Source organism: Chiroxiphia lanceolata, chromosome 5 (genome assembly GCF_009829145.1).
Source record: "Chiroxiphia lanceolata isolate bChiLan1 chromosome 5, bChiLan1.pri, whole genome shotgun sequence".
Taxonomy (NCBI): domain Eukaryota; kingdom Metazoa; phylum Chordata; class Aves; order Passeriformes; family Pipridae; genus Chiroxiphia; species Chiroxiphia lanceolata.
In genome coordinates, this window is record NC_045641.1 from 74,700,690 (window position 1) to 74,727,852 (window position 27,163).

At 47.1% G+C, this 27,163-nt stretch overlaps 1 protein-coding gene across 2 annotated transcripts; it reads left to right on the forward strand.

Moving 5' to 3' along the window:
• The first annotated feature begins 11,986 nt into the window (after window positions 1–11,986).
• NUP50 (nucleoporin 50) lies at window positions 11,987–27,097 on the forward strand. 2 transcript variants are annotated; one of them, XM_032689311.1, is made up of 8 exons: window positions 11,987–12,070; window positions 14,162–14,240; window positions 15,139–15,222; window positions 17,216–17,411; window positions 18,893–19,492; window positions 20,715–20,793; window positions 21,803–21,921; window positions 23,200–27,097. In XM_032689311.1, the coding sequence occupies exons 2-8, from the start codon at window positions 14,172–14,174 to the stop codon at window positions 23,400–23,402; spliced, it is 1,350 nt and encodes a 449-aa protein (XP_032545202.1). In that variant the 5' UTR covers window positions 11,987–12,070; window positions 14,162–14,171; the 3' UTR covers window positions 23,403–27,097. The 2 variants fall into 2 exon arrangements, with proteins under 2 accessions (XP_032545202.1, XP_032545201.1); XM_032689310.1 differs by lacking the exon at window positions 11,987–12,070 and adding an exon at window positions 13,685–13,787.
• Window positions 27,098–27,163: the final 66 nt, after the last annotated feature.

Consider the following 27,163-nt stretch of genomic DNA (forward strand, 5'->3'; position numbering starts at 1 on the left):
CTGCTTACAGGTGGGACAACACCCAGGGAGCCACGGAGCTCGGCCTTCCCCCGAGGACAGGGAGGGCACACGCCCAGCCCCACGCCTGTGAAAGGCTGGGGACCCCACGGGACACCGCCCTGGTTACAGAGGGTCCCTCCAACCGCCCGCCGGGCACGGGGGACGCACAAAGCCCCACTTACGGGGCCGTCCCGAGGCCCGGCACTCCCAAGAGTGGCCTAAGGCCGGGGGGACAGGGCCCCAGCCCCGAGGACAGGGGGGACCACGCTGGCACATCCCCAGCAGGACAGGCAGCCCCGCAGCGCAGGCACACGCCCAGGCCCTGGCTACAGGCGGGTCACGGTGCTGCACCACCACTAACGGGCTTCGCTCCGTCCGGGGCAAGAAGGGGCAAGGCCGGGCCCTGTCTCCGCCCGCGGGTTCAGAGGGCACCCCCCGGTTGCTGCACAGAGCCCCTCTTTCCCTCCTGGGAAGTCTAAGCTACACTATCCTACTGTCCTCATTTCTGCTACGGGGGATAAAACACAAGCTCACTTGCTCACTCACACCCACAAAGACACAAAGGGGGAACGTCCCAGAAGAGGGAGCAAGCTCTGTGCAGCCAACACGTGGGGAGCCATCCCTCCCGCTGGGCAGGAGAGCAGAGCCTCAGCCCTGCCCCGGGCTCTGCAGAGGCCAGAGGGGCCTCAGCACACTCAGGGGCTTCACAGCTGGCCCAGGGAACAAGGTTGTGACACACCCCACCTACAGGGGGTCACTCTGGCCAGGGGTCACCAGCAGGCACAAAGGTGCCAGGGGGAAAGCCCTGCCCTGCTTAAGGGTGGGCTGGGGGTCAGGAAAAGCCCTGCCCTGCTTACAGGGTGGGCTGGGGGTCAGGAAAAGCCCTGCCCTGCTTACAGGGTGGGCTGGGGGTCGGCAGAGCTCCGTTTCTCCCCTCGGGTGCGGAGATTGGGGCTCTCACCCTCCTTACAGGGTTGCCCCTCTCTCCAGGCAGCCAAAGGAGCACCATGGCCAAAGGCCAGCAAAGCAAAGCAAAGACCCAGCCCTGGTTACAGGGAGGTCGCCCAGCACAAAGCCAGCCGGGGCAGCCTGAAGGTGCCCGCCGGACTCTTACGGATCCCTGCCCCGGGGGTGCCAGGGAGGGGCCTTTGCCCAGAGGGTCCCTGTCGTGCTCCCTCTTGAGCTCGACGCTGCTGCTGCTCTTCTTCTTCTTCTTGGCTCTTGCCTCGAAGGTCCACTCTTGAGCTCGATGCTGCTGCTGCTCATCTTCTTCTTGGTTCTTGCCTCGAAGGTCCACTCCTGTCTCTTCTTTCTTCTCCCACGGCTTCTGTCAAGGCAGGAGGACAGAGTTAGGCCTGAGAAACACCAGCTCCTCCCCAAGAAGAAAACCCAGACCCTACACCCACAGAGGGAGATCTCCAAGCCACAACCCCCCCACCCTCCCACAGGCCCCCCCACCTCCACACACCCCTCCAAACTTCACTTGGTCTCACCACAGCAATGCAGTCCCATCCGCTGCTGGGAGCCGGGCCCTCTGGGCAAAGGCAGCTGGGCCTGCAAAGCAGTGGCCAAAGAGGCTGCACCCCTGCTTACAGGGGGCTCCGGCCGCTGCCTGGAGAATAAAGTGCCCGGGACTCCAGGGCACTGGCCCCGACTTACAGGGCAGCCCTGGGCCCAAAGGCCCACGGAGGCTCCTTCTCTCCGCTTTGGGGGCACCTGATCCCTCTAACAGGGTGGTCACCCCACACAGGCTGCCAGCTGAGGGGGCACAAAGGCTCCCAGACCCGGACCCTGCTTACAGGCGGGACAACACCCAGGGAGCCACGGAGCTCGGCCTTCCCCCGAGGACAGGGAGGGCACACGCCCAGCCCCACGCCTGTGAAAGGCTGGGGACCCCACGGGACACCGCCCTGGTTACAGAGGGTCCCTCCAACCGCCCGCCGGGCACGGGGGACGCACAAAGCCCCACTTACGGGGCTGTCCCGAGGCCCGGCACTCCCAACAGTGGCCTAAGGCCGGGGGGACAGGGCCCCAGCCCCGAGGACAGGGGGGACCACGCTGGCACATCCCCAGCAGGACAGGCAGCCCCGCAGTGCAGGCACACGCCCAGGCCCTGGCTACAGGCGGGTCACGGTGCTGCACCACCACTAACGGGCTTCGCTCCGTCCGGGGCAAGAAGGGGCAAGGCCGGGCCCTGTCTCCGCCCGCGGGTTCAGAGGGCACCCCCCGGTTGCTGCACAGAGCCCCTCTTTCCCTCCTGGGAAGTCTAAGCTACACTACCCTACTGTCCTCATTTCTGCTATGGGGGATAAAACACAAGCTCACTTGCTCACTCACACCCACGAAGACAAAGACACAAAGGGGGAACGTCCCAGAAGAGGGAGCAAGCTCTGTGCAGCCAACACGTGGGGAGCCATCCCTCCCACTGGGCAGGAGAGCAGAGCCTCAGCCCTGCCCCGGGCTCTGCAGAGGCCAGAGGGGCCTCAGCACACTCAGGGGCTTCACAGCTGGCCCAGGGAACAAGGTTGTGACACACCCCACCTACAGGGGGTCACTCTGGCCAGGGGCCACCAGCAGGCACAAAGGTGCCAGGGGGAAAAGCCCTGCCCTCCTTAAGGGTGGGCTGGGGGTCAGGAAAAGCCCTGCCCTGCTTACAGGGTGGGTTGGGGGTCAGGGAAAGCCCTGCCCTGCTTACAGGGTGGGCTGGGGGTCAGGGAAAGCCCTGCCCTGCTTACAGGGTGGGCTGGGGGTCAGGAAAAGCCCTGCCCTGCTTACAGGGTGGGCCGAGGGTCGGGAGAGCTCCGTTTCTCCCCTCGGGTGCGGAGATTGGGGCTCTCACCCTCCTTACAGGGTTGCCCCTCTCTCCGGGCAGCCAAAGGAGCACCATGGCCAAAGGCCAGCAAAGCAAAGCAAAGACCCAGCCCTGGTTACAGGGAGGTCGCCCAGCACAAAGCCAGCCGGGGCAGCCTGAAGGTGCCCGCCGGACTCTTACGGATCCCTGCCCCGGGGGTGCCAGGGAGGGGCCTTTGCCCAGAGGGTCCCTGTCGTGCTCCCTCTTGAGCTCCACACTGCTTCTCTTTTTCTTCTTTTTGGCTCTTGCCTCGAAGTTCCACTCCTGTCTCTTCTTTCTTCTCCGATGCCTTCTGTCAAGGCAGGAGGACACAGTTGGGCTTGAGAAACACCAGCTCCTCCCCAAGAAGGAAACCCAGTCCCTACACCTCCAGAGGCAGATCTCTAAGCCACTACCCACCTACCTACACACAGGCCCCCCCACCTCCACAAACCCCTCCTAACGTCACTTGGTCTCACCAGAGCAATGCCTGGCGCAGTCCCATCTGCTGCTGGGAGCCGTGCCTCTGGGCAAAGGCAGCTGGGCATGCAAAGCAATGTCTGTGCTTTCTTGTTGGCCATCTCCTGTCAAGGCAGGACGACAGTTGACAGTGAGAAGGTTCAACTCCCTCAAGCGAAGGAAACTCGGACCTAGAAGGAGCTGCCCCAGCTTTCACCTGCCCGCTTGCAGGACTCACATCTCCACACAACCCTCCAACTTGAGCTCCTCTCATCTCACTGTCTTCCCCTGTCAGCACTGCTGTCCCCCTCGATGCCTCTGTTCTCTTCTCTGATGGTTTCTGCCAAGCAAGGGGGACACATTTAGACCTGCACTCTGACTCCCAACCTCTACTCCTGTGGAAGGACTCATTGGTGGAGCATTGCTTCTTTTCATTATGTATTCCCTCTTTAACCCACATCAGTTTTAATTTTTATTTTATTCCTTTTCCTTTCCTTTGTTTTTTCCTTTTCCAGACTTCTAGGCCATTTACTGCTGTAAATTCTATTGCTGAACTCAACATGAAGTACTTGTTATCCTTCCTTTCCCCTTCTTACAGGAAGATTATGTAGATGATTTTCTCTTAAACTTTGGCTTTATTACTCTAAGTAGTTGAAAATAGTATTTTTAATTTATTAAATCATTCTGTTTGATGGTGATTTACTTTCACAAAAATTGTTCCTTTCACCCAGCCTGCACTTTCAGTTCCTGCAACTACACCAATCCAAACTGTTCATACTGCTAAAATCTTTATTGTTTGTTGTACTTCAATCATCTTGCAAACTTCCAGGTCCCTGCTACAAAAATGGTGCCAGTGTCTTCCCTAAGCTACTTCTGATTTTGTCCTCAAACATGATCAACCCCATACTCCAAGACGTTAATTTTGTCCTCAGATTTTCCCTTAAAACGTGCCCTGTATGTTCTTTCCAAGTTCCCTCAGCTTTACCTCTACGAAACTCTGTCCCTTCTGAGTTACCTCACCAAGCCTGAAGGAGTTCAAGAAGCTTTTCCCTCAGTAACTCCACCGAAGAACTCTGTTTAAGAACCCCCTCTGACGCCGCTGCTTAACACTCCCTACCTCTGTAACCGCTTAAAATCTGCGCCGGGGCGACTCCAAAACCTTTTATGGGAGCTTCTCAAAGCGCCCTTCGCCTCACGGCGCGCGGGAGGGGCAGGGACGGCGCGGCTGAGGGGAGCGGCGGGAAACGCCTTCCCCCGGGGGCACAGGGAGCCGCCACTGCCCCTCGGGGCACCCTCAGAGCCCCGCAGGGACCCTTCAGTGCAGTCTTTTCCCTCCGAGTCCCTCACAGCCCCTCAGGGACGCACGAGACACCCGCTTACCCCTCAGGGCAGCTTTTTCCCCCTCAGGGACCCACGGGGCGCTCCCGTCTCCCTCAGGGATCCGCAAAGCCCCTCAGCGACATTCAGGACACCTCGTATTTCACCTCCCCAAATGTCCGCCACTCAGGCTTTCCCCTCTAAGGTCTTCTTTCTGTCTCTGAGGTTTTACCTTAGATTTTCCCTTAAAACGTCCCCTAGCTCTCCCTCTGAAGTTCCCTCCTGTTTATTTTTACAAAGCTCTCCGTCCTCTCTTATATACCTGAGTTTTTTCCTCAGTAACTTCACCGAAACGACTCGCTACCCTCTGACGCCGCTACCTGGCACCGCCACCGCTCTGTAATACCCCAAAATTGGCCGAGGGCGGAGGCGCTTCCAGAGCCTTTTATAGAGCCCCTCATGCGTGGGCGGGCAGCTCAGCGGCGGGGGATGAGGGAGCGGCGGGAAACGCTTCTCCCGGAGCGCGGGAAAAGCGGAGCCGCCGTGCCCGGGCCCGTCCCGCCCTGCCCCGTGTGGCTCTGTGCCCTCAGAGCACCCCCATGGCCTCTCGGCCACCCTCAGGGCACCCCAGCGATACACAGGGCACCCGTTTTTCCCTCAGCCACCCTCAGAGCACCTCACCTTCATGGAGGACACCTAGCTGTCCTTCAGTGACCCTCAGAACTCCTCGGTAACTCCCTGGGCACCTGATTCTCCCTCAGTGACCCTCACAGACCCCTCAGCGACACGCAGGGCACCCCTACAGTTTTTATATAACACATCCCTTTCTAAAATCTTTTCCACGTTTGTGCTGCTGCTTCCGCAAAACAAATAGTTTGGCAGGGTCATTCCTCTGTCAGCATTGATTCCAAAGTCACTGCGGCACTTTGCACTGAAAGAGCATCAGAAACAGCTATACAATTAAGGAAATAGGGCTGGTTCCCTACACATTTTTAAGCATTTAATTTAAAAGTGGTTGCACAAAGGCTTTCAAGACCAGACTGGCAACTATAGGCAAAGGGCAGGCTGGGATTAGCATAAGTGGGAATGGTTTTGAATTGAAGAAGGGTCAATTTGGATTAAATATAAGAAAAGTTTTTTACTCTGAGGGTGCTGAAACCCTGGCATAGGTGGTGGATGCCCCATTCCTGGAAACATTGAAGGCTAAGTTGGATGGGGCTCTGAGCAACCTGAGCCTAGTTGAAGGTGTTCCTGCTTATTGCATGGGGTTGGACTAGGTAACCTTTAAAATGTCCCTTCCAACTCAAATTATTCTGCAATTATATTTCAGTAGGTAAGGTGGTGAGCTACCTAGTGATCTCAGCTCCAGTGGACTTTAGTTTCTACTACTCAAGAGCCTCAAGAGGAACCCCTGAGCAAGGCAAAGCAGGACCCCCACATCTGATTCATTAATTATCTTTTCTAGAGAGTCTTGTCACTCTTAGGAGTTAAAGATCTTATGTTTAATGGAACTGGAAGCTCGCATCCAGGCCTTGGGTGCCTGCTATCGGGTTCAAGATACCATGCCAACATAAAATGCTGAATCAGTGCAAATTCACTCTCTGTGATTCAGGTGTGTTTCTCTTTGTTTGGGGTTTGAAGGAGGAAGCTTTGTCCCAGCAGGTTTATGCCAGAGATGATCACCTGTGCTCCTGCAGCTGACTCAGCAAGCACAAACAGCTCTCTGTGTGTCAGCAAAAGGGGCTAAAATGTATTTGGCCAACACTTTTACTGCCAGTGATCCACCTCTGTCTACTGGTGGGAAGGCACTTACAGGGATCCCAGCTGGATTCCTGGTGTGCCATCTGCTCCCTTTGCAGCACCTGAGGAGCATTTAACAGCACACAGGTGCAGCAAATACAGCCTGAGCAAATCCAGAAATCTTGCATTTGGAGCTGATTTCTAATCAAAATATTTTGGTCTCTCTGCATGCAGAAATACTTACATTGTGTACTATGTGACCAGAAACTTACAGCTATTTCTTAGTGGTCTCTTTGGTGTTTCTTAAAAAACAACTTATCAAGAAGCCCCACTTCTCTACTCTTCCCCCACAATGGTATGGAAAAAAAAATAAGGGCAAAATGTGGAAAAAAAGATTTATGTTAGAACTGCTTCTCAAGCCTGTATCCTTCCTCTCCCTGCAACTGGATTTGTACTTTTCATTGCCTTGAAATTCCTGGGTACAAAGCACTGGCCAGTCTGAGTATCACAATATTCTCCTAGATTGCTAAAAGTGAGCCCTCTGAGATATTCAAAGTCCTGAAACAAACTCAGAAACATGGGATTATTAAAAAAAAAAAAAAAAGAAAAAGAGAGAAATTCCTATTGAAGTTCATATGCTGGCTTCGAAACCTTTGGAACAGATTTCCAACCTTTTTATTGCAAAGATTGACTTTATTCACTATGTTTGTTAACATATAAGCACGAACTATAGTTATGTAGTTCTTTGCTACGGGAACAGTGGAAGGTATTTGTGACGAGTCAGTTATAACACCGTTGGTCCTTTTACTCTTTCCATGGGATGGATTTTTTTTATGCTGTGATTTATTTTTTTTTCTTTACATTTGCATCCCTGTTTTGAAGAGATTCAGATTTCAGTCAAAAAATGTTGGGCAGGATATTCCAAAAAGCCATGTTTAGGATCATGACCACAATCTAGGCTGAGGCTAGGAAATAGTAGAGAGAATGTATTCCCCAAAATACATGTCACTGGAATCTCTGAAGCTGTTATCCAGGGAAAATACACAAGTTTCTGTACAACTTATTCCATAAGATTCCTTTTATTTCTTGCTATTTCTTGACTTGAAGGAAGTGCTTTATAGTACTTCTTTATTTCTGGGGCTGCACATTAGTAAACTCAAAAAACCCCCTCTGAAGAGCAAGTTATTTTCAATCAAAGAAAAAATGGAAAATTCTGTAGGTGTAAATCAGAGGCAGGGATAGAAAGATGGGCAAAATGAGAAAGGTGGGGAAAGAATTAGATGAAAAACATGGATTATAATCGTGAATCCACACAGGCACAGGGGAAGGCTCTACTTACATATAAACAGCCAGTTAACAAAATGGGTTTATTAAGCATCAGGAAGAACAAAACCTGCTACTTACTCCAGGAATAGTAAAGAAGTGCTAGGAACCAACCCACAGCCTATTTTCATGGAGTTCCTGTCCGTGCTGGCAGGCCAGGGCTACATTTCTGCAACTATATTAGAAAGAAATCACAAAAAGCTTCAGTCAGATGAAGCAAAGCATTGCCAATATGAATGAATCATACGTGAAGGGCCAACAAAGACTTGCCCATGTGTCCTCACACAAAGCTTGAGAGCACCAGCTCCTTCCTCCATTCCTCCTCGTAAAATACAGGGATTGCTTTTGCTGGGAGAGACATGAGGAATCCGAACCCCAGGGTGGTTTGAGCTGGCAGGGACATTAAAGCTCATCTCGGTCCAACACATTCCGCTAGAACGGGTTTCTCAGAGCGCCATCCAGGGAATTTACACCGAGAGCAGCTGAAAGGAGGAGGGGAAGAAAACAGCTCCGTGTCCCGTACGGGTGAGTGCCAGCATGGCCCTCGCACCTCGCTGCTTTTGGTGGTCAGTGTGGCCTGATCGTGGGGCGCGGGGGTGCCCAGCCAGCACGGTGGGGCCCCTCTTTCCCCAGGGCATTTCGGGGGTGCCCGCGGCTCTGCGGGATCAGGGAACGCTGTCGGGGCTGTTGTCCCGCCGGGCACCACGAGAGGGCAGCAGTGCCCTGCGCTGGGCAGGTGGGCACAGGTGCGGGGGGAGCTCAGGCCGCACCCCCAGGGCTGTTCCTACAGGTGAACAGAGACATCCTGCAACCCAGGAGCCCTCCCGTTTGTCTGCGGACTGCAGGACATTGCTATGGCAGGGTTTGATTTTTTTTTAAATTATTTTTTAAATTTATCTTTGTTTACTAATTTTACCTTTATTTTTAAAATTTATTTTAATTTTTATTTATTTTTATTTTTAATGTTTTTATTTTAACACATTTTTTTATTTTAATTTTTATTTTTATTTATTTATAAATTTTATTTATTTATTTTAAATTCATTTATGTATTTATTTTTAATTTTAATTTTTATTTATGCTTAATTTTTATTTTTGTGTTTATAATTTTTATTTTTAATTTTTATTTAGTTTTATTTTCATTTACATTTTTATTATTTTCTAATATTTTTATTTTTATTCATTAATTACTTTTTATTTAGGTTTTAATATTTTTAATTTTTATTTAGTTTTATTTTCATTTACATTTTTATTATTTCTAATATTTTTATTTTTATTCATTATTACTTTTAATTATTTTAATATTTTTAATTTTTATTTAGTTTTATTTTCATTTACATTTTTATTATTTTCTAATATTTTTATTTTTATTCATTATTACTTTTAATTATTTTAATATTTTTAATTTTTATTTAGTTTTATTGTCATTTACATTTTAATTATTTTTAATATGTTTATTTTTACTCATTAATTATTTTTTATTATTTTAATATTTTAATTTTTATTTAGTTTTATTGTAATTTACATTTTTATTATTTTCTAACATTTTACTTTTTATTCATTAATTACTTTTTATTATTTTAATATTTTTAATTTTTATTTAGTTTTATTGTCATTTACATTTTAATTATTTTTAATATTTTTATTTTTACTCATTAATTCTTTTTCATTATTTTAATAATTTTAATTTTTATTTAGTTTTATTGTAATTTACATTTTTATTATTCTAATATTTTTAATTTTATTCATTATTACTTTTAATTATTTTAATATTTTAAATTTTTATTTATTTTTATTTTCATTTACATTTTTTATTTTTAATATTTTTATTTTTATTCATTAATTACTTTTGATTTTAATATTTTTAACTTTTATTTAGTTTTATTGTCATTTACATTTTTATTATTTTTCATATTTTTATTTTTATTCATTAATTACTTTTTATTATTTTAATATTTTAAATTTTTATTTAGTTTTTTATTTTCATTTTTATTATTTTAAATATTTTTCATTCACCAATTACTTTTTATTATTCTAATATTTTTAATTTTTATTTATTTTTGTTCATTTACATTCGTATTATTTTTAATATTTTTATTTTTATTCATTATTACTTTTTATTATTTTAATATTTTTAATTTTTATTTAGTTTTATTTTCATTTTTATTATTTTTCATATTTTTATTCATTAATTACTGGCAGTGTCACTGTTAGGGAGTTACAGTCACTGGGAAGCCTGGCAGTGTCACTGTGAGGGAATTACAGGCACTGGGAAGCCTGGCAGTGTCACTGTGAGGGAGTTACAGTCACTGGGAAGCCTGGCAGTGTCACTGTGAGGGAATTACAGGCACTGGGAAGCCTGGCAGTGTCACTGTGAGGGAATTACAGGCACTGGGAAGCCTGGCAGTGTCACTGTGAGGGAGTTACAGTCTCTGGGAAGCCTGGCAGTGTCTCTGAACAGTGTTCAAGTTTTCCTTCTGTGTCCCAGGCTTTCCAGGGCCAGCAGCACTGCCGGCACACCTGTGATAGGTGGCGAGGGAGTGAGGGCTCAGAACTGGGAGCTCTCCTGGGTTGTCTTTCCAAAACCTAGTATGTCCTTTTTCTGCAGCTGTGGCCCTGTGAGCCCGCGTGGGTGGCTCAGACCTCAGCCTTGTAACACCATTTCCAGCCTCTGCTGAATGCAGCTGTTCATTGACCACTTCAGTGTTTTCCTGTCCCCCATCCAGCCGAACTCCACGTCTTTGGCACCACTCACCACTCAGAAAACCTCGGCCAGCAGAAAGAAGATTGTTTCCTCATTTTCACAATAAAAAGAAAGTCACACTTCCCTGCTTGGGGGGGCACGGGGACCTTGTTTGTCCTGCTCCAGCCTGGAGGGAGTTTTTATGGGCAGGTTTATAAAGGAGATACTTGAGGCAGAAACTTGGTAGTGTTTAAGGGAGAAGTGATGGGGTGAGCCTTGTTCTGGAGCAGTCACCTTGTTCTAGAGTGTCACAGCACTGAGGACCCCCCAGCCCCTCTGTGTTCCCTGTGCCCTCCCTGGAATGTTTTCTTCTGCAGCCTTTGGTTCTTCCTTATCATAAATCCCGTGGGATTTAACTTCAAGCTGTTGATCCTTTGGACAGTAATGGGTCTTTAACTAACTAGACATACAATTGCAAATGTAAATCCCTCTCCCTTGGGGAATCAGAAAGCAGGTTTGGGGTGCAGGCCACGAAGTGCAGGAGTTCACTGAAGTCACAAAGGAGGCCTGATTGACGCTGATCCTGCCCCTCAGCCCCAGGAATGGGTACGTGCTTCCCATGTGGTGCTCAGTGAAGAGGATGCTGGGGGAGCAGGAGGCTTGAGGTCACCTCCGTCCTGACCTCGGTGAGCAGATGCCAGTGGCAAGTTGTTGGCACGAAAACTCTGTATCCTGCGGCCTCTCCGCTTCGTGCCTGGCCCCAGACTACGGACATTTAGGGAGACAGTGATGCCAACTCCCGTCTCGCACCCAAACCTGGGCCCTGCACACTCCTTCCTGCCCATCTCTGTGTCTCGGTGCCCGGCTCAGTGGCCAAGCAGGGCCGGCTCAGTGCCCCTGGGCCCCGCACACTCCATCCCCCCCGCTCCGTGTCTGGCTGTCCCGCTCAGTGCCCCTGGGCCCCGCACACTCCATCCCCCCCGCTCCGTGTCTGGCTGTCCCGCTCAGTGTCCCTGGGCCCCGCACACTCCATCCCCCCCGCTCCGTGTCTCGCTGTCCCGCTCAGTGTCCCTGAGCCCCGCACACTCCCTCCCCCCCGCTCCGTGTCTGGCTGTCCCGCTCAGTGTCCCTGGGCCCCGCACACTCCATCCCCCCCGCTCCGTGTCTCGGTGTCCCGCTCAGTGTCCCTGGGCCCCGCACACTCCATCCCCCCCGCTCCGTGTCTCGGTGTCCCGCTCAGTGTCCCTGGGCCCCGCACACTCCATCCCCCCCGCTCCGTGTCTGGCTGTCCCGCTCAGTGTCCCTGGGCCCCGCACACTCCATCCCCCCCGCTCCGTGTCTGGCTGTCCCGCTCAGTGCCCCTGGCCCCGCACACTCCCTCCCCCCCGCTCCGTGTCTGGCTGTCCCGCTCAGTGCCGCCGGTGCCGCCCCGCCCGGGCGGGGGAACCGCAGCGCTCCCTCCCCGCCCCTCGCCCGGCTCGCGCACGCGCGGTGCGGGCAGGCGCGGGCCGGCGGCGGAGGCGGCGGTGCCGTTGCCGGTGCGAGCCCCAGCCGAGCCCCAGCCGGGCCCCAGCGAGCCCCGAGCGGCACCGCGGCCGGGCCGGGCCCGGGGGCACTGCGGGGCACCGCGGGGCATGCTGAGCGCGCCGCGCAGCCTGCGAGCGCAGCCCGCCCGCCGCAGCGTCGGCCCCGCCGCGGGAGAGCCGCCCGCCCGGGCCGGTGAGTGCCGCGGGGCCGCGGAGGGGCGGCCGCGCTGCGGGCGGGACGGGGCGGTGCGGGGCTCGGGGGCTCCGGGGGTCGCGGCGGTGCGGGGCTCGGGCCGGGCGGAGCGGGGGGTGCGGGGAACGCACGGGGCGAGCGCCGGGAACGGCGGAAAGGGGAGCGCGGGGCGGCCCCGGCGGCCTCGGCTTCCGCTTCCTCCGCTGCCTCCCGCCGGCACCGCGGTCGGGCTGCGATCCCGCGGGACGGGGGGAAGCCTGGCCGGGAACGGCTGCCTTACACAGCGCCGGGACGTGCCGGGGGCATCGCGGAGGGTCGGCGAAGCTCCTGCGCTCTGCCCGGTTGTGTTGTGTTTGTTTTTAAACGAGAAGGGCTTGTTCGCCGAGCAGCGTTTAGGTTGGATATCAGGGAAAGGCTTTTCCCCGTCGGACGCTGAACAGGCTCCCCTGGGTAGTGGTCACGGTCCCAAGGCTGACGGAGCTCCAGGGACAGGGTGGGATTGTTGGCGTGTTCTGGGCAGGGCCAGGAGCTGGATCCATGGTCCTTGTGGGTCCCTTCCAGCTCAGGATGTTCTGTAGTTCTCTGAGCTGTTTCTCAAAATATATTTAACTAAATTAGTATTTTACATTAAAATAATAAATTAATAATACATAGTATTATGTATATAATATATACTGTAACTTACAATTATACAATAATATGGTATAATATATTATGTGTAATATAAATATAAAAATATAAAATAACATAATATAAATTTTAAATATATAATAAATAATAGATTTAATGTGTAATATAAATATAAAAATATAAAATAACATTAAATATATTATTTATTATAAGTTTAGAATTATAAATAAAAAACAAACCCACTTTGTGTTATTATTTATTATATATTACATGATGATATATACCAGAATAAAATAATTTGAATGAATTAAATAGGCCTTTAAAATAGGCTCTTTTTTTGGGGGGGGTTCAGTGGGTTAGATTGAAATAGTCTCCCAGGGATCAAGCAGGGCATGGTAGGACCTCAGCTTTCAGGACTATATGGCTCAGGGCATTTAAATATGTATACACAAGCCAGTGTGTACTCCCTGTACTTCCAGAAGCTCCTCATAACCTGACCTTATTTGTGAAGTGTGTCAGACCAAAATTCAGGACGTGGAGGTGTGATCTTCAAGGCTGCCGCGCCACTGGATTTACTGTTCCAAACCATTTCACCCTCTAAACAAGATGTTCTGTAACTACTTATTGTTATTGGTTTGGGCTCTGAAATTCAACCATTTGTGGGTTGTTTTTTTTTTTTGGGGGGGGGGGCAGGTCTTAGTCACAAACGCAAGGGGGTTTTTTGAAGAGTTTTAATTTCTCTGCTTGCTAAATTGCCACAAAACTACATATTTCCTATGACAAGTTTTCATATTTAGTGTCGGAATATATAATCATAATTAGTAAAAAGCTTCTTTTTCGTGTAAAACTCGAGTAGTGTGATTGCCTGCCAGGCCTTTCAGAGAGAAAGCATCATAGCTGGATCCAGTCTTTGGTTTTGTACACAGCTGATAAACTGTCCTACTGTTTTAGATGTTTCCTTCTCCAGAGCTGGTTCTCCCTTTGCAGAGATAACCAGCAAAATGATGATTGGCTGCTTACAGTGTTTGCTCTAAAATCCATGATATGCCTTATGTAGCCTTTGGAGGAAAAATAGCCTGATCTATTGGTAATCTTTTTTTTTCAAATTTAAAATTAATAATGGGGTTCCAGTCCTGTTTTTTAAAGGAGAGCATTGTCCTCAGTCTTAGCCAAGCTTTCTGCCCAGCTGTTTCAGTGGGTCCTCATCAGTATTTATTTTAGGTGTTGTAAAGGAACTTTTCTTGCTCCCATGGGTATCCTGAGAAGGCAGGGAGTGGAACATCGAATGTTCTGCTGATTGTTGTTGCCCAACACTTGGTTTTCCACTGTTGTTCCACTTTTGACCTGCTTCTGTATTAACTCTGATTCCCATTTTTGGTTGTAAGAACACGAATTGAAGATCACTTGCTTAGAATTTAATTTCTGTGCAGTTCATTCTATGATTCTTTCCCCCTCACGTAGGTGTGCAAAAATGGCCAAGAGAATTGCAGAGAAGGAACTGACTGACCGAAACTGGGATCAGGAGGACGAAGCTGAGGAGGTAAGTTAAGCATTAGTTCCCCCCCCCACACCCCTGCAGGTAGCAGAATAGTTGTTGACATGTGCTGTTCATTTTGTGGGTAAAACCTACAGTAAAACTGGTTAAAAGTGCAGCGATTGAAGGTAATTTTATACAAGCAAATTTTATAAAATTGCTTTTTGTAAAGCTTCCAATGTATGCAGACCCCAGGGCAAAGCAGCTTCTAAGACTTCAAATGACATCAGTAGCTCAGGGGAAAGGAACTTTACATTTCTAGAGGGAACCCCAGGCTTGTTAAAATGCTTTTGGATTCCTGAAATGTGTGAGAGGTATTTACCGAATTCACAGGAAAAGCGGATTTGGTTTCTTGAGATGAATTTTCTTTATGTCTTGTGTGGGTTTTTTTAAGGGCCAATAATAGTAAATTTCAGAACTATGTTAATTTTAGCTTAATGTCCCCACACAGGCAGAGAAATTAGACAAACAGTCAAATGTTATGTTTCATCTGAGGGTAAAAAGAGATTTTAATGTTTAGTGTCTCATACTTATGGCCCGTGTTTATCTCTGACCAAACTGTGCTTGCTTCTGTCCTACTGGAAGTATTAAATGCTTAGACCTGTAAATGTAAGAAATAAAACTGACTCTTCCAGGAGTTTGAATATAAGAAAACTTTTATTTCCTCACTTATTACAGGGTAGTAATGAGCCATTAGCTGCCTTTGCTAATGTTTGAAGTACAGCAAGTTTCCAGGTATCAAGTAATGTCCAGGTCCTCGGCAAGTTCATCACCACCGTGTTTTTGGGGTGGGTTGTGGTTTAACTCCTCCCCTTGTTTGTTAGGGAGCAGGGTTAGAGTTGTGTTCAGAAACCACTGTGCATTTTGAGAATTCCAGTGATGATTCCCTGGCTTGCTCCTGCAGGTGGGAACGTTCTCAGTGGCCAGTGAGGAGGTGCTGAAGAACAGAGCCATTAAAAAGGCAAAGCGCCGGAATGTCGGATCAGAGGTAACGGGGGCACTGGACACCAGTGTTGGGGATGGACTCAACTGCAAAATATGGCACCAGGCTCAGGTTTTCACTTCCCTGGTGATGCTGCACAAAGCTGTCATTTCACTCACATGTGCAGATGGGTTTTGGCTTATTGTTCCATGGCAAGGAAAGGGTGGGAAATGGCTAATTAGTACCACAAGTATTAACTGGGTGAAGAGAGTATTTTTGAAGTAAAAATGAAGAGTGTTTCAGACACAGTGTCCTCTGCAGATGGGTAAAACAGCACTGGAACTTCTCTACTTCCGTTCTTTGCAGAGATGGAGGTCTGGAAATGGAAAGTTCCTAGTTATCCATAGGAGGGCTGAGGGATGTCTTGGAGGCTAAATTAGTAAAAGCCAAACTGTTAAGCTGTTTTGAGGATGAAAACATGTCTTTTGTCAAGAATGCTGCTACTTTTTTGCCTCCCTTTGAAGAGTTTTAGTGCCACCTACTCCTTGCAGTAACAAATGGAAAACTGAAAGGAGGCTGGCCTTTGTTACAGGTTTAGTCACTGTGAAAGCATTAACCCAGGCCAGCCAAAGTGTTGTCCTTTCAGAAATCCCTGGCAAATGCTTTGTTGTGTTTATTGCTACCAGCCATCCTTTGAACAGGGTGTGCACCCTGTTAGGAATAGGGCAGGTGGCTGTAGAAGAAATAGTCAGGAGGCTGGGAGCAGGCTGCTAGAGCTGGGAGAAGGGCTAGTACAGGGATCAGCTTTAACCCCAGCAGAGCACAAGACACTGAGAACTCCTTGACTGCAGTGAGCCCTGCTCAGCACCAGCCAGAACAACTCTCTTCTCAACATTCTTCTCACCCTGAATCCAGACCACAGCACTGTACCAGCTGCTAGGGAGAAAATTAACTCTGTCCCAGCCAAACCCAGGACAATAGGTTGGACAAAGTCTGAAAAGCAGAAGAGGTGACAGGAGAGCTGAGGTTGCATAAGAAACCTGTGCAATATTTACAAAAAGGTAAACTTGAATTTTACTGACGTTCCTACATGGAGCAAGCACAATGCTGTAAGGAAGGAGACTGCACTTAACTGGAATGTCCAGAGAGAGGTGGGACTGATCAGGGACAGACAGAATAAAAATTGCTACCTAGGAATGACAAACAGGACTGCACTGGAAAAGGTAAAGCACAAAGGGAAGCAGAAGCAGCCTGCAAGGTGAGAATGGAATACAACCTAAAATTGTTAAGCTTTGCCATTTCTTCAGTGGCAAAAGCAGATGAAACTCAGAAGCAGTTCTCCTCCTCTTGATGGTTTTCCAGAGACACTGGAAACACACTTCCTTTAGTAATATTTCATTATCTCGAAAGGCCTAAAAGTACCTAAAAGTGGTAGTGCCTATTTGTATGTTAATCACACTGCCCTTTAAAAACATGAGAAACTATGCCATAAAATAATGTGGTTGTAAAGACTGTTCAGAACTGGGTAATGAAAAGGCTGCAGAGACACATTTTGTGATCAAGTACAGTCTGTCTTTGCTTCTCCCACTGGTCACACTGCAATATTTTGGGTAAATCACAAATGTTTCGTAGGTGACTCCAAAATAGGCTGTTTTGGATGAGGGGCTTGAAGTGTTAAACTCTTAATTGTGGTTTTAAGTGCTAAGAGCTGCTGAAAATAAACCTGCAATTATATATATATATTGCTGCATAATTATTTAAAGAAAACAACGTGCTATGAGTGTGTAAATAGCTAGTCAGACACATCCGCTGCTCTGAACAACTTCCATGTATCCACTTCCCAGAGCCAGATTATTTTCATACCAAACATCTGAGTCCTCCAAAAGCAGTAGCAGTGTGTCACAGGGAAGCTGTTCCCTGTGTTTGCATAGCTGACACAGTAATGCACGGAATGACAGGCTGAAAATAAACCAGGGATATCAGGGAATATTAAGTGGGGATGGGATTTGTGTGGAGGAGATGTGTGTAACTGGTTGTCTCTCTTCTTTTCTCTCCCCAGTCTGAAAGTGGAGGAGCTTTTAAAGGGTTTAAAGGCTTTATATTGCCTTCTGGGAAAGGAGGAGGTGGCTTCGGCGGATTTGGGAATGGTGCAGGAATAAAGCCTTTGGAAGGGCTGTCTAATGGAAGCAGTACAGTCTCTAGCACTCCTCCTTTCAGCAGTTTGAAGACCACTCCCGAAACACAATCAGCATTTGGTAAGTTTTAAATAAGCATATCCGAACACATTCATCAATAAAATCTGTATTTATTAGTGAAAAAACAAGTTCAGACCACCCTGTAGTTCTGTTTTAAGGTTTTGAGACTTCATTCCTCTTTGTGAGGTTTCTTGAAAAGATTTTAGGCTGCTGGAGGGACAAGTTGTCAAATGCATGCAGTCTTGAGAGGTGGGAACTAAATTTGCATTTGCTCTAATACTGGAGGTAGAAGTTTTATAAGTACAAATGGGAATGGAAGAAACTGGCCTAAGACACTCTTGGAATAGTATAAAGCAGCTGGTAACATGTTCCAGTTAAACAGTTGTCCCAGTTCTTTAAATTTAATTAAAAAAAAAAAAGCTAATAGAAATTGTCCATTTAGTAAGACTGCAGTTCCTTGATGTGATTTTTTTTTTTTAAGGTCTTGTTTCTGTATATTTTGCCATTCTTGGTAAATATGTGCTGCATAGCTGAAGTCTTAACCTCTTTTCCCCTGTACACCTGACATGGCAGACAGTCTTTCTAGAATTGTATCTGTTACATTCATGCCTACATTTTAAGGCACTTGGAATACTTTGGCAAGTCTAGCTCCCATGCTTTGGAAGTCCCTGAGAAATATTAGCTCTGTCCCTTTGTGCTGGAGATGGAGAAATGTGACCACTGCCCCAGGATTTCGGAGGCCGTGTGCTAGAATACAAGTGGTGGAGTTTTGAGCTCTGGAGTAACTTAGACTTCAGTGAGCTTGACTAAATTAGGGGAAACTGAAATACTCAGTGAGGATTTTCTTAGTTTGCTGCCTATGTTTTTTATATGGAAACCACTCAAAGCATGCAAAATCATGGGCTAGTGCACTCAGGGTGTTTTAAAGTGCAAGTAGCAAGAGAGAACTTGACTATTTGATTTAGTAAGTGTTACAGCATTGTAAAGCTGTAAAACCTTTGTGAAATTTTTGGCAAAATACAAAACTTGTACTTTTTAATGTTCTGTACAAGATTTCTTTTTTTTTTTTATTCACTAGCATGCTCCACCTACTTTGTGTGTCCCTGAACAAAGTAACCTTTCTAAATTTACAGCGTGGGTCTGTCTCACAGCACAGTGTGCTCACTGGTACAGCAGTACCTGGGGCAGGGTCAGGTTGGGTCTCAGGGAAAGGTTCTTCCCCCAGAGGGTGGTTGGGCACTGCCCAGGCTCCCCAGGGCAGTGGGCACAGCACCAAGGCTGCCAGAGCTCCAGGAGGGTTTGGATGATCCTCTCAGGGACAGGGTGTGACCCTTGGGGATGGTCCTGTGCAGGGCTGAGGGTTGGACTCAGAGATCTGTGTGGATCCCTTCCAACTGGGCATATCCTGTGGCCCCAAAGGATCATAACTGAGCAGGGATGAGTGACTTGGTAAGAAATACCGGGAACACCGGTTGGGCTTTTCAGAGAGCTCTGCTTTCTGGGGGAAGACAACGTTCTCAGCCACGTTCTTGTTGTGCCAGGGTCGCCCATGTCCAACGGCCCCGGTGCCGCAGCGTTTGCCGAGACCAAGGCCGGGGGGGGCAGGCAGGGCTCCTACCACAAACAGCTGGCCGCCCTCAACTGCTCCGTGCGCGACTGGATCGTGAAGCACGTGAACTCCAACCCGCTGTGCGACCTGACCCCCATCTTCAGGGACTACGAGCGCTACCTGGCCAGCATCGAGCAGCAGCACGGCAGCGACAGCGGCTCCGAGGGCGAGGCCACCGGCACCCCCGGCGCCAGGGCCGCCCCCGCCTTCGGGGGCACGAAGCTCCAGGGCTCGGCCTTCCTGTTCAACAGCGGCAAGGCCGAGGAGGCGCCGGCTGACAGAAAGGCCGAGGCCGCGGCCGAGAAGAAGGAGCCGTCCTTGGGAGCCGCCTCTGCCGTCTCGTTTAACTTTGGCAAGAGCGCCGACAGCCCTGCTCTGGGCTCCCTGGGCTCAGGAACACTCAGTAGTTTCTCCTTTTCTCCTGGGAATTCGGGATTGTTTGGAAAAGACGCAAACCAGGCCAAGTCTGTCATTGCAGCACCCACCAGTTTACTGGAAGCTCAGGCAGAAAGCAGCAATGCCGATGAGAAAGGTAAATTCTATTTATTGCTGTTTATAGTTACTTTAGTGGTAAGCTGTGAGTGTGTGCCACTTAAGGATACTGCAAAGGTGCAGCAGTAGTAAACTGAACAAGATCATGGCCTGGAGCTGTGTCAGGGCAGGGTCAGGTTGGGTCTCAGGGAAAGGTTCTTCCCCCAGAGGGTGTTTGGGCACTGACCAGGCTCCCCAGGGCAGTGGGCACAGCACCAAGGCTGCCAGAGCTCCAGGAGGGTTTGGACAGCGCTCTCAGGGACAGGGTGGGATTGTTGGGGTGTCTGTGCAGGGCCAGGAGCTGGACTTCATCCTTGTGGGTCACTCCAACTCAGACATTGTATATTCTATGATTCTGTGATCAGAACTGTTCTGGAATTTCAAGTGCAGAGCCACGCCAGTAATCTGCAGATCCCAGCCATGCACACAGTTTAAGCAACACCAAAAGTTTGTGCTTATCAAAACCTTTGTATTTCTGTCAGATTTACACTTTCTCTAATAGAATATAATCCTTTACCTGAAGACATGACTTGAAAAGGTGACATTTAAAGCAGCTGGTATGTTCTTCTTTGAGTCTGCAGGACATTTCGATCCCTCTGCTTTTCCCGGTAGCTTTATGAAGAGATTCCCAATGCATGAGATACAGAACAACTGAGTCCATTTTATTTAACAGACTGTAAGGCCACCAAAGTTACATGGTACCTGACAGCTTTGCTCTTTGCCTACACTGGGTACAGTGAGCTGATGGAATTCCTAAGAGCTGAGGGACTGGAAAGGCATAACCTGCCACTGTCTCTTGGCTGTCATTCCCACAGCAAATTCCCTTCCCCCAGGTTAAACCTGGCTGTTGGAAGTCTTTATTGTGCTTTACTTGAATTTGTGGAGCATGTTCTTTGAAATGTGAAAACTGCTTTGTGTTAAACCCCAAGGTTTTGACTAATTAAGCTTTGTACTTTTAGGGTTTGATTGTCTGGTAGGGGTTGGGTATTTTCACCCCACTTAAACTGAAGATGAGGATGGAGTTGTTTGAGGGGCTGAAGGAAAAGGAAGTAACACTTCTTTTTCTGTAGCTGAAGCTGCTGCAGAGCCCAGAGGGACTGAAATGTGTCCTGGCCACACGTGTCCATGTCAAACATGGTGTGCACAAGGGAGCTCTAAGTGCCAAAAACACCCTGCAGGCTCTGTGCTCACAACATTAACAGATTCAAACTTTCTGTTTGAAGGAGGAGAAGAGGAGGAAGAAGAGCCACCAAAAGTCGTTGTTAATGAAATAAAAGAGGATGATGCTTTCTACTCAAAGAAGTAAGTGACCCTGACTTGGAAAACAAAATTCATACCTGCATATTGCTATTCTTCACTGCAGTGCATGATTAAGGACACCTTCTTTACTTTGTAATTGATAAAGCTTGTTGGGAATCCATATAGAGTATGAACTTCTAAAAAAGTTAATTACAGGCAAGAATTTGCAATGCCTTACTAAAATCCTTCTGTATCTTGGACCCAACAGTAATAGTTTGTGTTCTGGTTGTGATCTGTTTTTTACAAGTGAAGATGTTCTTGCCTTCATCAGGTTTTGTGAGGTTTAAACTGCAGGGCTACCACAAAAATTTCATGCTGTGCTGCTGGAAAACCCACCAGCTGCTCAGTTATTTGCACAGCCTAAAATAAGACTCTTCAGCTGGAAAATGCTGATTGTTGTGTGAAAGAGTGAACAAGCTGTGCTTTTAAGCTCAAAATGAGACCAGCTGTACTAGAAGCAGTTTTTCAAGGCATGTTCAGTAGTCCAAGTAATTGACACTCAGCACAGAATTTGTCCTGCTACCGAAGGCCATTAGTTTTATCTGAGAGAAGGTGTGTGCTAATTTATTAGGAATGGTTTATTAGGTTATTAGAACTTCACTTAAAAATGTTTATAAATTGTACATAAAAGTTCTCCCATAACTTCAGAACATTACAGCAAGTTCTTTGTAATTAGTGTTTTTTAAAGTAGCTTGTACAGTTACTGCTCCTCACAGACCCTGAGTACAGGTTGCTCTGCACTTTACTTTTCCCTGAAAGCAGTACATTTGTCATTTCAGTACTGAAAGAAATAATTACCTTTCTCTTTGAACTGCAAGTGTTGTCTGTTAGCCCATGAAACAAGGTCAAGAAGAATAAAGATTATTTTACATCATGTTAACTCCTGGTTAACGTTACTGTGAGTCAGATGGGTGCCTGTACTTGGTGTGCTTGAGAGATATTGTTATGTCTTTAATCTCTACATGGCTGCACAAACAAGGGGGTTGAGTTTGTTTTATTTTTTCCCCCACAGGTGCAAACTGTTTTACAAAAAGGATAATGAATTTAAAGAAAAAGGGGTAGGAACATTACATTTAAAACCAGCAGGAAATGAAAAAACTCAGCTCCTAGTCCGAGCAGATACCAATTTAGGTAAGTAAAGTTCTTCCAGTAGCAAGTGTTGATGTGAAATTCCTTGCTAAGCATTAGGATATTTTTGTGGTAACACAGCATAACAGACACAGTTAGTGAAAACCTTTCTACTTTTTATTTTCTCTGAATAATTTCAAGTATTGAACAAGCACTTGGATGCCTCTCCTGAGCATTACAGAAGAGAGCAGGTGAAGCTGTGGAAGGAGTAAAAGGTTGTGGTGTACGTTTGGGAATTCCTTCCCCCTACTTGTTTACAAACTTTTCTCCATCCCTGGCTTGAGTGGCCTTGAAGCTTGGCTTAAGGTCCAGCTTCCATAAAACTGAGTATCTGGTATGGTTGTAGAATCTCTGAGGACTAAAGCCAGGCTGCACTGAAAGGCCAGGGTACATCTCAGCTCCCTCCTGCCTTCTTCCACAGCGGGGTGTTAGGAGTCTTTCCTTTTTCTCCAGCTCACACATGAAGGCATTTGAGCTTGGGGATTCCAAGCCTGGGGTTCCTAGAAGCTGCTGCAGTCATAGTGATGCACACTTTCCTTTTTGCTGTCTTCACACAGTGCTGTATTCCTTTCCTAAAATCTCACTGTGTTGAAAAACTGAACTGGAAAGGGAGGCGAAGACTGACTTTTCCCTAATTCTGCTGCCATGTTCTGAGCTATTTCCCAGGTCTATAAATGTGTGTGTCTCCTGTGGAACCAGACTGGAGTTTGTTTGTTTGCTGGTGTTTAGTAGCCCACTAACCCTGGAGCTCTCGCACTCACTTCTCTCTTAACTCATGAAGTGGTTTAACACGTTGCCACAGAGCTGTTGTCAGTAACCTGGCACAGACCACACCAGCTCTGTGGGAGGATTTGGGGATACAAAGTACTTCCTGCACCCTGGTTTGTCCCATTAACACCTCTGTCTGCATCAGAACTAACATTTTGTTTCTGCTTCTGAACTGCACCCAATGGTCAGAACTAAGCATTGGGACTGGATTCCACACTTGCTCCTTCTGCCTTTTCCCTGTGGGTCCCTGCTATCATATTCTTCAGGCTCCTCCCTCTAACAAAGGAGGATGCAGTATTTTCAGAGATTTCCTCATTCCTGCTGAGGAAGGAAATCTGAGAACAGTGGCCCTGAGCAGATGCTCAGGGAAGAATAAGACAAACATACCTGATGTTTGTGAGTTGCCTTCCTTCCAAACCATCCTAAATCCCTGTTTAGTACCTGTACTAACACTGTATTGCAGTAAAAGCTGAACAGTGGCTAATGGTCATTTTTCCCCCTCCTCACCCGCAGGGAACATACTGTTGAATGTCCTAATTCCACCTAAGATGCCATGCACAAGAACTGGGAAGAACAACGTTCTCATAGTTTGTGTCCCCAACCCACCGATCGACGAGAAGAACCCGACTGCTCCTGCCACCATGTTAATAAGGGTGAAAACAAGTGAGGATGCAGATGAGTTGCACAAAATCTTACTGGAGAAAAAGGAGGCTTAAAATAGGTTGCAGTCAGTGATTTGAGGAATTATTGCCAAACTGCTGCTGCTCTTTTTTCCTTCCCTAACTTCACTTGAACATTTAACTCTTTACTCTGATATTAAGAACTGTTATAGGAATTCTGGAAAAAATTATGTGAGGAAAAGCTAAACTAGCTAATAAAAGCTTTAATAGAACACAAGTGTTGGACTGTGCTCCCTCATTTTTCAGTGTCTAAATGCAGGACCTCTTCTGGATAAAGCACATGGATATAAATGCAGGTGTATGTTTTTAGCACCGCTCGACCAAATGGACTGAAATCTGAGCACAGAAACATGGTACCAGAGCTTCCTCACAGACTGATGCAATGCAACCACCTCCTGCTTTGAGAAGGGAGGATGTCCAAGTTTACCTGTTGAAACTGTTTGTAGACTCCAGATTTTTAATTTTGATTGGTCTGTTGTATTCTTTCTGGTGAGACTGGTTTCTGACTGGGTGACAACACTGCACCCCACCACAGATGATTTGTACTGTGCTGTGTCTGAACTCTTACAGACCCACGTGCTTTTGGGACTCAGAGACTGCAGATGGTGACAAGAAAATTTGCTTGTGTAGTCCTGTTGACAGTGGTGTTTTCTAGAGAAGAACTGTCACTTCTGTCCTTACTGTAGCAACAAGCTCATGATGTGCAATAGTAGAAGCAGACAACTGGAAGACAGTTTATCTGGGACCACACCAGCATCCCCTGGCTCCTGACACACCAGAGGCCAAGGGCTGCACTTCCACGATGGTCCTTCCAAGGTGTTTGTCCTCCCTCCTTGGGCCACTCCTGCAACCCGGCTGAGGCAGAGCTGTACGTGTTGTATTTGTCCTGCTGCTGGTACTTTGCTGAGCAGAGCTCTTCCCACAGCCAAACTTCAGGGCTTTTGTAGACCTCTGTGTTGCCTCTGGCCTTTCCTTGCCCCTGTGCTGAAGCTGCAGTGCTGTGCTGCACAATGTGCAGCTTTAGGACAAGCTTTCTGTTGCACGTAGGGAGCGCTGGGTTAATCTACAACTTAGTTGTCAGCTGTGTTAAAGTTACCCATGTGGCAATAATTCATGGATCAGAACACTGATTCTGGTCTTGGTTTCCATCTCAGCATTATATCAGACTCTGTTTGGTGGTTTAATCCTTTTCTTTTGCAAATCTTTTTTTGCTGGAAACTCCTTCCCTAGTAATTGTTTTTCTACTGCACTCCCAGCTCTGGGACCTCTCCAAGAGCTTGTGTTCATGTTAAACTTGAAGTGCTCTCTGGCTCAGCTCTGGAAGATGGAATGAACATGCCACCCTGCCTCTGGCTAATGTGACACACAGGAAAAACCCTGCCCTTCCTTAAAAAATACCCACAGGCCATCTGGAAATCCACTCTACTGGCATCCTGTGGGCAGGGAAAAAGGAGTAGCACCATTTGCTGAGGTGCAGCACATCTCACCTGTCCCCCCTGCTCTGGGGGGACAAAAGCTGCCTCTAGGCCTAATTTACTGCACAATTCAGGTTATGGCCTTTTTTCCCCTCTTAACTGAAAGGAGGAAAAACTTGATAGGATCTATAGCCCTCTTGACCAAAGTTCAAAGACAAAGGCCTTTGCTTACGTTTCAGCTACGCTTGGCTACAGGAACTGCATTTTTAACACTGAAGTGTAAGAGGAGATTTTAAGGTATTATTTGAAATATAAACTGGTGCCTTTGGGGGTTTCTTTCTGCATCTGGCTCAGTACTTAAACCCTAAAAAGTCAGTGACATTACTTTCCTCAAAATAAGATGCTTTTTTTAAAAAAAAAAAAAAATCTTGCTGCTACCTGAATTGGAGGGCACGTGTGCTCATTGTGCATGAATGAAAAGCAGAACATTACCTGCCCCTTTAGTCCAGGCTCAGGTCTCGGGTCCAAGGGCTCAGTTAAATTTGCATTTGTCTTTTGAGTGTTGTCTTACCCTGTTTCTGCAGGCAGGCTGGTGGAGCAGAGCTCTGGCTGTGCGTCCCCTGAGGAGCAGCTCTGTCCAGGTGTGTCCGTGGGCTCAGCCTTCTGTTCCTTTGCTTCCCAAAGCTCCTGGCTCTGGAACTGCTCCTTCATCCAGAGAAATATGGACCAACAGGCTGACCTTGCCCTTCTCTCCTCGTGCTGTGCCTCTGCAGTGGGGCAGGCCTGGGGTTCTGCACACACACACGTGGCCCAGCTCTGACACTGCAGCTCTGCCCTGTCTCCAAGGGGGAGCACAGAGGGTAAGGGAAAATAAGTAGAATAATAATGAATGGTGTTGGGAAAAATTAAACCTTACCATAGCCACGGTAGCAAGTCAGGTCTTCTCCTAGCTGTGGGAAAGACTGAGATGAGACACCTGAATTCTTCAGTGTATGCATTTATCAGCAAAGGCAGGGGAAGGTAAATCATTGGGATGTTGTATTCATTAGCGTGTCAAATATATGCACAAACATACAGTTGTAAACATTTACATGGGGAAAGTTGCCCCTAAAAGAACAGGGAAGAATTTTACTGCAGATCAGACTTTAATCAACATCAGTTCCTGGTGACCCTGCCATTATCTGGATTATAGAGCAGGAAGTCACACACTTTTCCCTTGGTGCTCAGGTCTAGAGCACAGCCCTTCTGCATCACTGTCAGAACGAAGACATTTCTGAAGATGCTTCAGCTTCTAGTTGAGAAATATTAAAAGACACAAATGCTGTAAAAAGTCAGAGATTATGACATAGAAATAAAGGCCTAAAATGAGTTAAAAGCAAACGTTAGTGGAGAGCACAGACATCAACATACTAATGCCTTCATAACAAAGTGGCTCATGCTATCCAAGGAAGGAATTTTGATCAGAATTGCTACTCCAGGAGGCATTCCTGTATCTTGGGAGACATGTGGTGTATTTGACAGCTGGATATCAGACACCTGATGTTAAAGATGCAAGTTCCTGCCCTCGTTTGCGTTAATGCCTTCGCTGTCCATAGATGTTTGAGTGTCTTATGGATCATCCATTCCTCCTGCTACTCTGACTTTGGAGTTTCAGCTGCTTAGAAATCTTTCCTTTCCCTCCCACCTCCCCACCCAGAAAAATCAAGATCTCTGCTTTTTAATGCTCAGAATCATTGCTAAGGGAGAATTATTACACTTGGTTTGAATTTTATTTTAAAATATTAATTGCAACATGCAAGGATTTTTTTTTTGTTTGTAATGTACTTAAAATTATCTGTTTGGGAGCACGGCAGTGTGTTCCTGTAATCCTTTTTGGTTGATGGATGTAAAAGTTTAATTGAAATTTACAGTTCAAATGAACATGTTGTAGAACATAAACGAATCAGGAGGTTTGCTTTGCTGTTACAAACTGCAGTTCAGCTCCCTTTGCAGCACTGTAACATTTAAAATGTCCTTAAAGACTTTCTTTCTGATGCCTTAACTTATTTGCATTTGAGAAAATTTTGTAGCTGGTGCCTGTGTGCAGAAATGAACTGACATTAAACAACTGAAGTGGCATGAGCTAGTCTAAATCCAATGAAAATGCTGAATGTGATGATTTGTTAGTTGTTAATAGATTTCAAAATGCTCTGAATTTTTCAGTGGATCCTTAAGTTTTACATAACTTGTCATGTAACAATGTTTTCATTAGTTCTGATACACTGAGGACGTGTACAAAAATCCATGGAAAATGTGAATAAATGAATGGGAGATTCATTTGTCTTGTGTCAATCACTGTCATTTTGGCTGCATAACACCATTAATAAAATGAATTTTACAACC